We start from the raw sequence: 13,068 nt of genomic DNA, 5'->3' as shown, positions 1-13,068 counted from the left end.
GCACGGACCATCAGGTCTTTTCGAATTTTGAACATTTCATTCTTTATGGAATTGACTGTACATCCATCTGATCTTTCCTATGTAATCTTTCACCTTTCGTGTCTTGACTTTTGACGTCATTCGGCAATAGAATCCCCTCTGGTCGGTAAACGGGTCGCAGGAGTCAGTTTGTACTTGAAAGAAAAACGTCCCTTGAAAGGTATTCATCAAGCTACAAAATTCACTTACTTAATTGCTTCAACCTTCATTCTAAACTTATTTAATTTTGAGTCTTCAATCTTCAATCTTCAATCCTCAAGACTAGAATCTTTACCAAAGCATCCTCGTACATTTCAGTCAATCTTTACCTTGCGTTCGATATTACTCTCCTTCGTGATCCCTAGATACAATTTTCTAAGTTTTGAAACAAATTCATTTTGGAATAGCCATGGTTTCGATGAGTCGAAAAGAAACTTAAGTTTAATGTTGATCCAATTTCAACTTGAAACATTTTTTTTTTCAAACAAAGGGATAAAGGAAGTGAGGTGAGGTGAGAGAGAAGGCTTGAAGGGGTAAAACTTAAAGTTGAGAATCCAAGAAGATTAGTTAGTTAATATTAAAGTTTAACCGAACAAGATCTTTCATTTCTAAAGGAGAACTCATCACGATTCACCAATCTTGAACAAAGCTTTTTCATCCTGCGCATACACATCAAGAATATTCTCAAGTCTTCTCTTCAACTAAAACTTCACACATCCCATAAGATATAAACTTCTCATCTGCAATACTTCACTACCGATTTTTCACTTACTCAACCTATCGACAATTTAATACCATCTTACTATACAAACCGATCAGAAATTGAATTTACCAATCATCCATCAAACTTCATCGGATCGTGTGTTTGTGTTTGTGATTGAAAATGGTCTCTTTCTTTCGAAAGTGGAAGACTACATCACCAGGTAAGTTTTTATATCTACTATCAATCATTTTTATACTTTCAAAACTAACTAATTAATGATTTCAAGGACAATCTCCATTACTTTCTCATCCATCAAGTCCATCTCAACACATCTCAACCACAAGTTTAATCAGATCCAAACCTATCTCATGGATAATTTACATTTCAATAATCTATTCAATAATCTTAATCGATCGACATTTCATAAGAGATTCAAATCTTTCACAAACCAATGCTTGTTCAACTTATCATTTGTTAAATGCTGTTAAATCAAAAGCTTGTTCAACTTTTCCAAATCGGGTTTATCATTCTTCTACTCTTAAAAAATATAAATCTAAGTTTTGTGAAGATTTAGAAGAAAAAGAAAAAGAAAACGTTTGGAAAGAAAGTTTGTTAAATGAATTTATTCAACATGATCATTCGAATTCGCTTGATCATCATTCTGTAAATTCGAATTCTAGTTTGGAGTTTAAAGTTGTGGATCAACTTGTTGAAGAGAAATTGGATTCGATCGAAATCGAAATGGATAGATCAATGGGTATGAAAAGATGTGAAAAGAATTTTCCTAATTTGTTTTACGAATTAGAAAGAGTTGTAAAGTTTTATAAAGAATCAAATAAAAAAGTCACGTCTGAACAACTTGGTAAGTCTTCTTTCAACAACTCTTCATGTCATCTTTTTTGAAAAACTTAAGCTGATTGATGGGTGAATCTTTTTGGGAAATTAGATGAAGCTATCAAAGTGGGACACGCAAGGGTTTTGATTTATGAGAATCGAGTATATATCAAAGAATATAAAGGGTGATTTTCCAAAAACCTGAATCCAATTCTCCCAATTCAAGTTCACCATCACTAAACGGGATTTTTCTTTACCTTATAGTGGACCAGGAAAACGTACAGAAGCATTATTAAACTCGATTCGTAAGTCAATCTATCTATTCCAAATCAAAAAATCAAAAGAAGAAAACTAAGCAAAAGAAGGTCTTGGAAAAACCTTTCACAGAAGAAGCCGTGATCACTTCACCAGAACGATTACCAAACATAGAATTCGTAGTAAAAACAGTAGACGCACCCACAGGTGAAGAAACGAAATTACCATTATGGGTTTTAGATCGTACAATCGATCAAGAGGATGTTTGGCTTACACCGGATTACGGATTTTATTCTTGGCCTGAACCGAAGGTGGGAAGTATGATTGAAGTTAGAGATAAGTGTAATGAGATTGAAAAAAAGTTGGACTGGAAAGATAAGATTCCTAAGGCTTTTTGGAGAGGTGCGATTTTGGTCAAACTTAGAGAAGTAAGTATGTGTGTGTGTATATATTTTGAAAATCTTTAAAGATTCTGGTTTTCCAGAGAAAAAGATTGGTTAATGTTTCTTTAGATGATTGATTGATTGATTTATTAATGTGTTTTATTTTATTTTTTTTGATGTGTTTTGGGATTATAGCAAATGATTGAGATTGCAAAAGGACATGAATGGAATGATATCAAACCGATTGTATGGCAACATTTAGATGGATTATTAAAAACTCCAGAAGAACATTGTCAATATCAATACTTGGTTCATGCAGAAGGTTATGCATATTCAGGTAGATTGAAGTATTTACAAATGTGTCGTAGTGTGATCGTTTCACATGAAATGAAATTCATTCAAGTAAAACTTTTCTTTTTTTCTTCTAGAATAATGATTGATCAATTTACTGATTGTTTTTTTTGCTTCTTCTTCTTCTTGCGGGTGGGATTGGGGTTTCTTTTCTTTTCTTTTCTTTGCAGCATTTTCATCATTTATTAGATTCGAATCCTAATTCACCTACCCAAAACATTGCATTAGCTAAAGGACCTGGATTCGAAGGTTTACCTGAACTTATGAAATCTTTAATCAATGATCAAAAGAAATCAAAATCGATTGCAGAGAATTCGAATCGATTGTTTAAATATTATTTAAGTCCTGCTGGGATTTCTTGTTATTGGAGACAGTTGAGTTCTTGCTTTTTTTTCTTTGCTTTCTTTTCTAAGGAGGGTAAAGGGAAGATTGAGTTTTTCTTGGTGGGGTGCGGGTTTTTTGATTTGTAGGATGTTTAGGGCTTGGTCTGAAGTTCAAGGATTTGTTCCTCAGAGATTAGATAATTATACGGCTTTTGAATCTTTCAAGTTCGTATTTAAACCTACTCACTTATTAACACAATACTTTCTTCGACTGAATCTCTTTTTCTTCTTTTTGGTTTTTCTTTAGTTTAATGCATACTGTTCAATGGAATCCTTATTAAAGGAAAAGAAAAAAAGTAATCGAAGTTTAATATAGATATTATGGATTGTTTTTTTTGTTTTGGTGGTTCGTTCGTCTTTTGTTTCTCTTTAGGGTTTTGTTTTGTTTTGTTTTGTGTTTCATTTTAAATTTGAGTTTTTCATTTTGATTTTGCATCTCTAGATTTCCTTAATCACATTGTGTTTTTTTTTTGATTAGTTAAAAATTAATTTAGTGTTTCTTTAGATTTGATTGGTTTTTGGTAGTAGTAGTAGTTTTGATTTTAATTACATACATATATCTATCTATCTATATCTTTGTAACGTATTCTTTTTGATCTCTTTTTTGGTTTCTGTAACTCTTTTTTTTTCTTCTTTTTTTGGGGGTAGGAGATGAATCTGTCAAGGGAAATTGTTTTTTTGGATCGTTTTTTTTTTGATCAAATAAGGAAATGAAAATAAAAATCTGGATGATTCTTCTTAGTGTATTTGTATTAACATTGAAAATTGGAACACCTATCCTGATAAGTTGTATCTGTATCTTCAACACAAGTTCTGGATAATTGAGAGCTAGTGACTTCATGATTGGAATGGAGAATTGGAAGAGGTTCACTAGAAATTAATTCTTTCTTGTACTACTACCATCTCACCACTCCTTAACTTGTCAAGAAAGTATGTTGTGAAGATCTAATGTGATCTCATCTCAGTGAAACAATGTATTGACATAACATTATCAGACAAATAAGGTGCATAGATGTAGTACAAGTAATGATTCCAAACATGGTACAATTTTATGTGCTGTGATCGGATGGTATTGAGAAAAGGTATCACCACTTTGCAGATACTTGATACAATAGGTCAGTGGAGTGTCCCTCACCCTGAAAATTCAGTTAGTCAAGAGAAAAAGGAAAAAAAGTCTTCAAGTTTACCATTTTGTACAGTATAAAGCCACACTCAGAGGACAGGTGTCCTGCCTGGAATTTGGAATACAAGCACTGTTGTGGTTGATCTGAAGTCAGAACCGCACCAGCCTTATTCTCATGGTCTTGGTTCCATGAGGTTGCAGTGTGATCCTCAATCTTGATGATGAGTGTGATGTTTTGTGATCTTCTATCTTTGGACTATGCCTTATTCAGTTGAAGTTCTCATTTTTATCTTTGAATTTCATTTCAAATTCTCATTGATTTTTATTTTCATTTCGCACTGTAAGTTTTTTATCATTTACTCCTTTCTAATTCAAGTAAGCTTTATTTGAGTCTTTACCTTACTCAGGTTTTGACCTCTGTTGTGACACTTTTCCTTTTGCATCTTGAAGAAAAAACCTGATTTTACATTTGAACTTTGCTGATCTCATGCTCTTTTCTCCAACAATACCTTGAGATCTTCAGGTAAAGTGATTTCTAAGCTAGGGCCAACTTGATTTTCTTTCTCTAAACCTTTAGAGGAGAAGAAGAGTTGATGCGTACATTTTGAATTTAAAGTTGAGTGTGACCGGTGGCTTTGACCAGTGCGACCGAGATAACCCGGTCGCAGCTTCGGTGTGCTAGTGGGTGCCCCTTGATTATTGAGCATGAAAATATCTTCTGTCAGGGCTTGATGCTGAGGTGAAAGGTCAAGATATGCCATGGTGCCACCATCATGAATCAGACACGAAGTCGTATCGCCCCTTCTGCGAGACGACTTGTGAGTCGTACAGTTTAAATTAATCTATGCATCTTTTCAGTCTTTAGTTTGCGGTTCGAGGATATTTAAGAAATCTTTTTGTCCGAGAAGAATGCGGTACATGGGTTTTCCGGTAATAAATATACGATGGCGGTGCTGCCGAAGTGAGGCCACCGGCGGCTAAGAAAATCACTGAGGTACATTTCCAAAGGCATGATGAGAATGAGATAGTCAGATTTCTTTGTCAAGATTGAAGTCATTTCTTTGTGCAAAGTCTAAAAACAGTTCAACATGTTTCACGACTGGCGGTCCACCTCTACCACCCTTGCCGGTAGTATATGCGATAGCGGCGCTACCGCAGTGATGCCAACGGTGGCTGAGCTCAAGGAAGTCACTGAAGTCTCAAAACCTCATGAGATTTGTTAGCTCGAATGTTTGAAACACAAAAGTGAGCTTTGTCGGTCTCTTCAAATCCCTCAGCAAGGGAAACTCTGGCAAGAAAACATCCCTTGCAAATGTCATGATTCGAATTTGAACGTTAAGCTCTTAGGTTGAGGATGGAAAAGAATCTGTTGAGGGAAGAAGTTGAGAAAAGGCTGAGGGCTTTTGAGCTGTTTAGTGAACACATATCGAACGAGTTAATTTCACTCAATGCTCATCAAGCTCATTCTTCCATAAAAGGAGCACATACTTGATCTTGGTCAAGGAAATATCTTCTTGAATTCCATCGTTTCATTTATCAATCCCACCTTTTTATGAATTTTATACAATTATCCAATGAAATGGCTACAGAGCATGTTCAAGATATTGAGAAATCGAATTCTTCGGTTCCAAATCATTTTCAACCTCATCATACTTTTAACCCACCAAATATCTTTTCATATCTTGCTTCAGAGGATGATGATTTAAGACTTAGAGCTTCAGAAGCGTATGCCAAAGTTATACAATCAAGTAAAGAAGTAAGTATCCTTTTTGTCTCTTTTTCTTACCGAAACACACATTTGATAACTGTGTTTTGATACTAATTTTCTTGTTTTGGTTTCTTTGAAGGTGGACAAACTAATCAAAGAAAGAAACAATGAACTTCAATCAATTTTAAATCAAATCCAAAGTGATAAAATAAAAGAAACCAATCATCGAAAACAATTGAATTCATTGGCTTCTTATGAATCAAAACTCAAAGGTTTAGGTAGTACAATCAAACAAAATACCAAAAAAAGAATTCATCGTTTACTTGCAGTTGAGTCATCTTTTCCTCTCATCATTCCAATCCTAAAATCATTTTTTGTTCTCAAGTTCCAGTGATTGAAACTCATTAAGTTTTGTCTGCTTCGAAATAGCATCCATACTTGAACATAAACCGAATATCTTCTGAAATGTATAATTCATCACTCCAACCTCCAAAAGAATTATCAAATTTTTCAGAATTAGGTTCATCAAGATCACAATTCAATCAAATTCAAGAAACTCCTATAATTTATCACCCATCAATCAATCAAAAGATTTCTCAATGGCAAACAAATCTTTCGAAATCTGATTTAAATCCAAATATACCTTCTCCTGGTAGAGAAATGAGATGTAAAGAGTACTCTGCTTAGCATTAAAATTTGAGCAATGTTACTTTGGTGATACTTTTTTTTACTTTTCTGATAGATCTAAAGAATTTGTTGATAAACTTGTGAATTGGTTTATATTCACCAAATAAAAGCAATATAGAAATGAAAATTTTCCTCTTATATTTTACCTGTATATACCGTATGTAATTTAAATCGGAAACTCTTTCTCCCGGTAGAGAATTTGTAAATGTGATGAGTAGACCTGACTGATGTGCCACTCGATGAGTGAGTTTGCGAGAGAGGGTGTGATACGTACTCCGCAAGTCACTTTTTTGTCTGAAGTTTAGAATTGATCAATGACAAAATGATGATAAAATTAATCTAAATCCGAGCAACGCTTCTACTGATAGAGAATCTGAATATGATGAGCGTCACATTGTGTTTTGGTTATGCTTTTATTTCCTCTTAATAGACTTCAAGATCATGTGAATAGAATTAAGAATTGATTTACATTTACAGGTCAAATAAAAAAACATGAAGTTCTCTTCATATATATAGTATCAATACTTTCAATAGAAATCATTTTTACGTTTATCGAAAAAAATGAAGAATATTTCATTGTTGTAATTTATCTGAAACTAATTCAAGAATTTCTTTTATACTTTTTCCTGTATTCGATAAATCTTTTACAGTAGATTGCCAAACTGGTCCATGATGTGGTTCGGCATTTTTACATCTTTCAATTAACATTGAGCTTTCTTCCTAAAAATGATTAACAAACAAAACAAATAAATCCGTCAGTCATATCATAAAAATGTATTAGAGACAAGAAAAAAAAACAGATGGATTTACCTCAGTCCCATGCATTTTTAAAAACTTATAATAAATTCCCCAAAAATCACCAAAATCAGAATCCGCCACAATAGCTTTCTCTAACCAATTCCTAACCTTATCTAATTTCCTCTCAGCCCATAACAATCTAGCCACCGTAACAATCACCATTGGATGATTATTACATTTCTTAAGTGCATCTACACCTCTTGCTTTTCTTTGTGGTCTAAGTTCATACCAAATAGATTGAGAATAAAGTAAACCAGAATTAGGACAATCTTGTAGTGCTCTAGACATCATATTCTTAGCTTGAATTCCAACTCCATTAGCATTAGTAGAAGATCCAGTAGTATGACCACTTGATCTTTCTTCAATCGAACAACTTTCGGACCATAATTCTTCATTCTTTGGATTATAATGTCTTGCTCTTTCCATGATTGCTCTTGCTTTAATGGTCATTCCTACTTTTTCTTCTAATCTAGATGATAAGATCCATAATGGTATACTTTTTGGACATTTTTTAGTTCCGATTGAATAGGCTTCCCTTGCTCCTGATAAGTTTTGTTTAGATTCTAAAATTTGTCCTTTGATCATATGTAGTTTTTCAGAAGTTGGAAATTTAATTAATGCTTTTTCTGTGATTTCTAATGCTTCATCAACTGATCCATGTTGTCTTTCAAAAACCGCATTTTTCATCCAGATCTACTCATCAGATATAACAAAACCAAACAATCAATATTCAATATGATCAAAATTAAAAAACGATAAATAAAATGATTAAGAAGTACTCAACTCTTTCTGTTCCAGCTACATCTCTTGCTCTTTTCATCAACTGTTTAGCCGCTTCGATTTGTCCATTCTCCGATTCAAGTTTAACAGCAGCTAACCAAACTTGTTCACTTTCAGGATTAGCTTCAAATGCGTCACCTAAAATCTTTCTTGCTCCATCTACATCACCATTAGATTGCCAACATTCTTTTGCAGCCATTAACCATAGAATTTCAGAATGAGGACAAGCATTGACAGCTTTTTCTAATAATTTCAATAATGAATCTTTAGTACCGTACGATTTTTCCAAGTCAGCAGCTTTTCTCCATATGTCTGATTTGTTTGGGTACACATTTAATGCATATTCATAAATCGCTCTAGCAGTTTCAATATACCCGTTAGCCAAAGAACTTTGAGCATCTTCTAACCAAACATCTCGTCTATCTTCATCTTCTATATCTAAATGAATTGTAGCTTTGATGATCGCTTGACAAGTGACAATACTTTTTTGTGATTCACATTTTTCGGCTTCTTTAATCCATTGTTCTCTAGGTAATTCAGCTCCATTCTTTTTAAGTGCTGAAACTCCTTTACTCATCAATCCTTCAATCCGATCTAATTCTTTGCCTTCTTGTTCTTCTAACCTACAAGCTGAAATCCAAATTTGATGACTTGTGGGAATCGTTTGACGTGCTCTGTTCAACACTTGTTTGGCTTTATCGGGTGTTTCTAGTCTTGCGAGTGTTAACCAAAGTTCATCGGAGAATGGAACGACTTCTACTGCTCTTTGAAGTAAAATTCGTGCATCTGAGGGGTTTTCTTCTAGGTTGACAGCCTCTGAGAGAAAATAAAGAGATCCGAGATTAGTGTCATGATGAATAATGTAGAGTTGTTGAAGAATCAAGTACCTTTCCATAGTTTTACGGATGTAGGAATATATTCTAATGCTTTTCTCATCACTCTTTTCTTGGCAGGGATTTCGTGTTCCAGACTAACAGCCTTCAACCAAATCTTGACCGAATGTGGAAGATGAGTAACCGCATCTGCCAACACTACCTTGGCATTTTCGGGTGTCTAGGAATCAAGAGTTGAAGTCAGCTTTTCAAATTCGATCATTCGATTAGGATCAATAAAATTCAAAGTTACATTTAGATTCGCATTCTCAAGCCAAGCATCTTCACTCTTTGGACATTCTTCACAAGCTTGAGCCATAATCTTTCTAGCAGCCACTTGTTTACCAGCAGCTACTTCAACTCTAGCAGCAGCGATCCAACCGGGCGCATGTTTTTTATTACTTTTGATTAAACTATCTAATAAAGCTCTAGCTCTTTTAATATCACCAATCTCAGCTTCAGTTTTGAAGACGATTGAATTCATTTGAGTTAGATAACCTTTTGGATCGATTGTAGTTGAACCTGAGACTGAATCTTTAACTTGATCTAACTTCAATCCTAACACTTTATCTCTTGCAGCCCCGATTTCCACAAAATTGGTCATCACACCTGATCCATCACTAGAAGTAGTAGTCGAAGCAGGCGTAATATCACCATTCATTTGTCTACTATCTAAACTAGTTTCAATTCCAACTTGATCTCTTTGACCTAATAAAACACTATCAGGTATAGCATAAGTTCTTAAATTACCTTCTTTTCTTAATTTCTTATGACCTCTACCAGCTAAATTTCCAACTTCAGGTAAAGATTCCCATTCAGAATCAGTAACAGTACTTAATGATCTTTTTAAATCGGCAAATTGAGTTTGAATCTTTGGTCTTTCAGATTCTAATTTTTCGGCTTCTAATCTTTCTCGAATCTCTCTTCTTAATTGTCCTCTTCTTTCTAAATGTAAATCAATGGATTCATAGATTTTATCCGCTTCTTCATCTTCTTGATCATATGGTGCTGATCCAAACAGATTCGTTTCATTATCTGGATCTTGAAATTGTTCAGATTCTTCATTTTGGATTGTATCATCTTCTCCTCTTGCTAATCTAGCTGCTGCTATGGCTTCTGGCGTGGGTCCTTCTCTTGCTGGTCCTATATCTGATCGTGTTGTGAAACCTGATGCTCCTCGACCTAAACCTGCTACATAACTTGGTGGTGCCTGCATTTTAAGAAATGCATATCTGAAAACAAAGAGGAGATTTCGATCAATTGCGATTCACATTTATATTCGTAAATAAAGGAAATAGATGATTAGAATGAACTCAACTTATCAGGATTTGATGGTGCCATCTTGTTGAAGTGAATTGATGATAGAACAAGTTACTTCTGGCTTTGATTGATCGAACCAAGTTGAATTCTGGCCAAAGTATTGTTTCCTAATCTACAGTTTACTAAACTACAGTTCCACCAACTGTCAATTTTCAATTTTTTAAATTTTACTCAATGGTCAAGAAGCAAAAGAGGAACTAATGCGATCGAGCTCAGCATTCCTCAACTCAGCTCAGCAAACTGATTTTAAAATCAAATGAACTTTAACTTAATCACTTCAATCGAGTCATATTCATTTCGTTATTCAATCAATAGATCTTTATCACATCAAATACCAGCTTATCATCATCATCAATCTTCATTCTATCATCTTCAACAACATCGACTTTTCAATACTCAAGTTGGTCATCATCAATCAGAAGAATCGATCGGTTCAAAATATGATTGTACTTCTTTATCTAGTCAGCTATCCATCTTCTTCAATTCGAAATGGTTGAAGATCGACTGACTTTGCAAACCATCATCATCATCATCGTATTCCTCAGTCTCAAAATCTACATCAACACATATCAAGTTACCCCGTTCAGCAAACCGACCAGTATCATCCTCAAAAACCATTTCTTCGAATAAGAACATAATCGATAATCAAGGTCAAATCATCGAACCTAATCTGATTGCTCTCTTTACTGTACTCAGAGGACTGCAGTTTGGTTCTGGATCTCAACGTATTCGAATCAGATTAGAAGATCCAAAGGCACCAACACTGAATGAATCTGACTACCAATCGATTCGTACCCATCATTCTACTTTATTAACAGCATTACCAGAAGCATCTTTAGATATTTTTATCGAATACACACTCAAATCTAGAAATGATACCTTTACGAAAGGATTAATTGATGATTTACTTGATATTTCATCTGATCCTACTACAATCTTTACAATCTCTCAACGTAAATCAGGTTTACAGAAATTGATTGATTTGTCAAGAAGAAAAAGAAGGTGGGTATCTGAACTTGAAAAACGTTTATCATTTGTGACAGATGAATCAGTTTCAAATTATTTTCATCAACTTATCAATCTGACTCCAATCAAAGAAAGAAATTCATCATTGGATTGGATTGGATTAAGTTCCGAAAACTTAAGATGTGTAATGAAATCACTTAGAAGATCAAATCATCATCTATTTTGGGATATCAGTTTAATGGAAAACATTTGGATGAAAATGATTCAATCAATATCAAATGATAATCGTATAGAAACTCATGCAAGATTTGGAATTAGATCAATATTCAAATGGATTTCTTATACTGATAATCCTGAATCTCAAAATCATCCGAATTTATCTTTCAAAATCACTCAGAATACTTTATCATTATGTTTAAAGATTTATAGTCAATTAGTAGAATGGAATTATATCCGATCAGAAGATGTATATAGAACATCATTAGAAGATGAAACTCTTGAACCTCATCATCAAGCGATCATGACGATTTTAGGGTCTATAATTAATACCAGTATAAGACGATATAATTCAAAACGATTAGGAAGAGATAATGCTAAACTGTTTAAAGATTCATTTGAAGCTTTAGAAATCCTTTGGAATCAAATGAGAGTACAAGGATCGATTTCTTATCAACTTGAACAATTCTCAATCAAATTAATTCAAACGTTTAATCAAATGGCCAAAATCGATCAACGATCTCCTGCACCTCCAGTGGCTAATCTTTTACTTAGGTTTTCTGATTTGGATGCAGTAAGAGAACGTAGAAGTGAAGAACATACACTTACTTCTGATGATTTGTTATATAAGAATACATTGGAAACTTTCTTTGATTTAGGTCGTTCAAGCCTTTTAGTTGAAACATGGTTAAACCTTGTACCTCGATTAAATTTGGCTAAACTGGATTGGCCATTACTTAAATTGATCAATTCATTAGAAGAATTATCGAATCCATTAATAAGAGGTGAACGTGGTAAACCATTGAAACCATTTAAATTAGTTAAATTAATTCTTTATCTTATGAATTCTTTATCAAATGAAACTGATAAAAGGATGAAACCAAGTAGAAAAAAAGCTTTTAGAGTTTTAATGGAACATCCAAAAACCCAAGAATTTGATTGGATCAAGATCCCATTACGTGAATTTGATAAAGATGGAATCGAAATCAAAGAAGAAAGTGAAAGTTTAGAAAGATTTGAAGAAGGAAATTTGAATTCGATTCTAAGGCTTTGGAAAACTTCTTGGGGAATTAATAGGAATGAAGAAAAAGAAATCGAAAAGGTTATTAATCCATTACCATTATCATTACTTAAATCGATTACCAAATTATATGAAATCAAACCGAATGAAAAAACAAAAGAAATGTTAAAAGAATCTATTACGATCTTTATTACACATCGTACTTTACCTGTTATTAATTTAAAAACTAAAACTAAAGATCAAGAGAATGATAAATTTTTAAACATCAAAAATACATTTCTATCACATGAAGAAAGATCACAATTGATTTCATCACATTTAATCATCAATAGTGAATTAAGTCATAAGTTTTGTTTTGAATTGTTTCAAGAAATTCTGGATGATCAACTTGTTCCTTCTTCTAAAGATTTAGATAATTTGTTTGATTTGATTAAAAAGGGGTTTGGGAATAAGTTTGCAAGTGAGTTTTGGAAGTTTAAGATTGATCAAATCGGCTTTAGAGCTGGTAATGATTGGAGAAGTAGGGTTAGGAGGACGGATGGATTTGATGAGGATCAGGATGGTGGGATTCTGAAGGAAAGGGATGAGTTGAAGTGATTCTTTGTTTTGAGGATTTCCAAAGACAAACAACTTCAAAAGTCATCACGAAT

General features: G+C 33.6%; 4 protein-coding genes across 4 annotated transcripts; 3 read left to right on the top strand and 1 right to left on the bottom strand.

Annotated features, from left to right (window-relative positions):
• Nucleotides 1-719: 719 nt before the first annotated feature.
• Nucleotides 720-3,727, top strand: MELLADRAFT_115837 (uncharacterized protein; the record flags this gene model as incomplete). The annotated part of the gene is made up of 9 exons (XM_007407540.1): nt 720-941; nt 1,008-1,583; nt 1,668-1,740; nt 1,820-1,860; nt 1,943-2,238; nt 2,389-2,595; nt 2,715-2,917; nt 3,015-3,092; nt 3,175-3,727. The coding sequence occupies 9 exons, from the start codon at nt 902-904 to the stop codon at nt 3,206-3,208; spliced, it is 1,548 nt and encodes a 515-aa protein (XP_007407602.1).
• Nucleotides 3,728-5,629: 1,902 nt separating this feature from the next.
• Nucleotides 5,630-6,445, top strand: MELLADRAFT_104438 (uncharacterized protein; the record flags this gene model as incomplete). Its single annotated transcript, XM_007407541.1, has 2 exons — nt 5,630-5,806; nt 6,188-6,445. 2 exons carry the CDS (start codon nt 5,630-5,632, stop codon nt 6,443-6,445), a joined length of 435 nt encoding a protein of 144 aa, XP_007407603.1.
• A 573-nt stretch (nt 6,446-7,018) lies between these two features.
• On the bottom strand, nt 7,019-10,236 carry MELLADRAFT_96407 (uncharacterized protein; the record flags this gene model as incomplete). The annotated part of the gene is made up of 6 exons (XM_007407434.1): nt 7,019-7,165; nt 7,256-7,936; nt 8,028-8,839; nt 8,911-9,076; nt 9,149-10,127; nt 10,214-10,236. 6 exons carry the CDS (start codon nt 10,234-10,236, stop codon nt 7,019-7,021), a joined length of 2,808 nt encoding a protein of 935 aa, XP_007407496.1.
• A 419-nt stretch (nt 10,237-10,655) lies between these two features.
• MELLADRAFT_104436 (uncharacterized protein) lies at nt 10,656-13,015 on the top strand (the record flags this gene model as incomplete). Its single annotated transcript, XM_007407542.1, has 2 exons — nt 10,656-10,707; nt 10,761-13,015. 2 exons carry the CDS (start codon nt 10,656-10,658, stop codon nt 13,013-13,015), a joined length of 2,307 nt encoding a protein of 768 aa, XP_007407604.1.
• Between the last annotated feature and the right edge of the window lie 53 nt (nt 13,016-13,068).

Source organism: Melampsora larici-populina (genome assembly GCF_000204055.1).
Source record: "Melampsora larici-populina 98AG31 unplaced genomic scaffold MELLAscaffold_9, whole genome shotgun sequence".
Taxonomy (NCBI): domain Eukaryota; kingdom Fungi; phylum Basidiomycota; class Pucciniomycetes; order Pucciniales; family Melampsoraceae; genus Melampsora; species Melampsora laricis-populina.
This window is presented reverse-complemented; position numbering and strand designations above follow the sequence as displayed.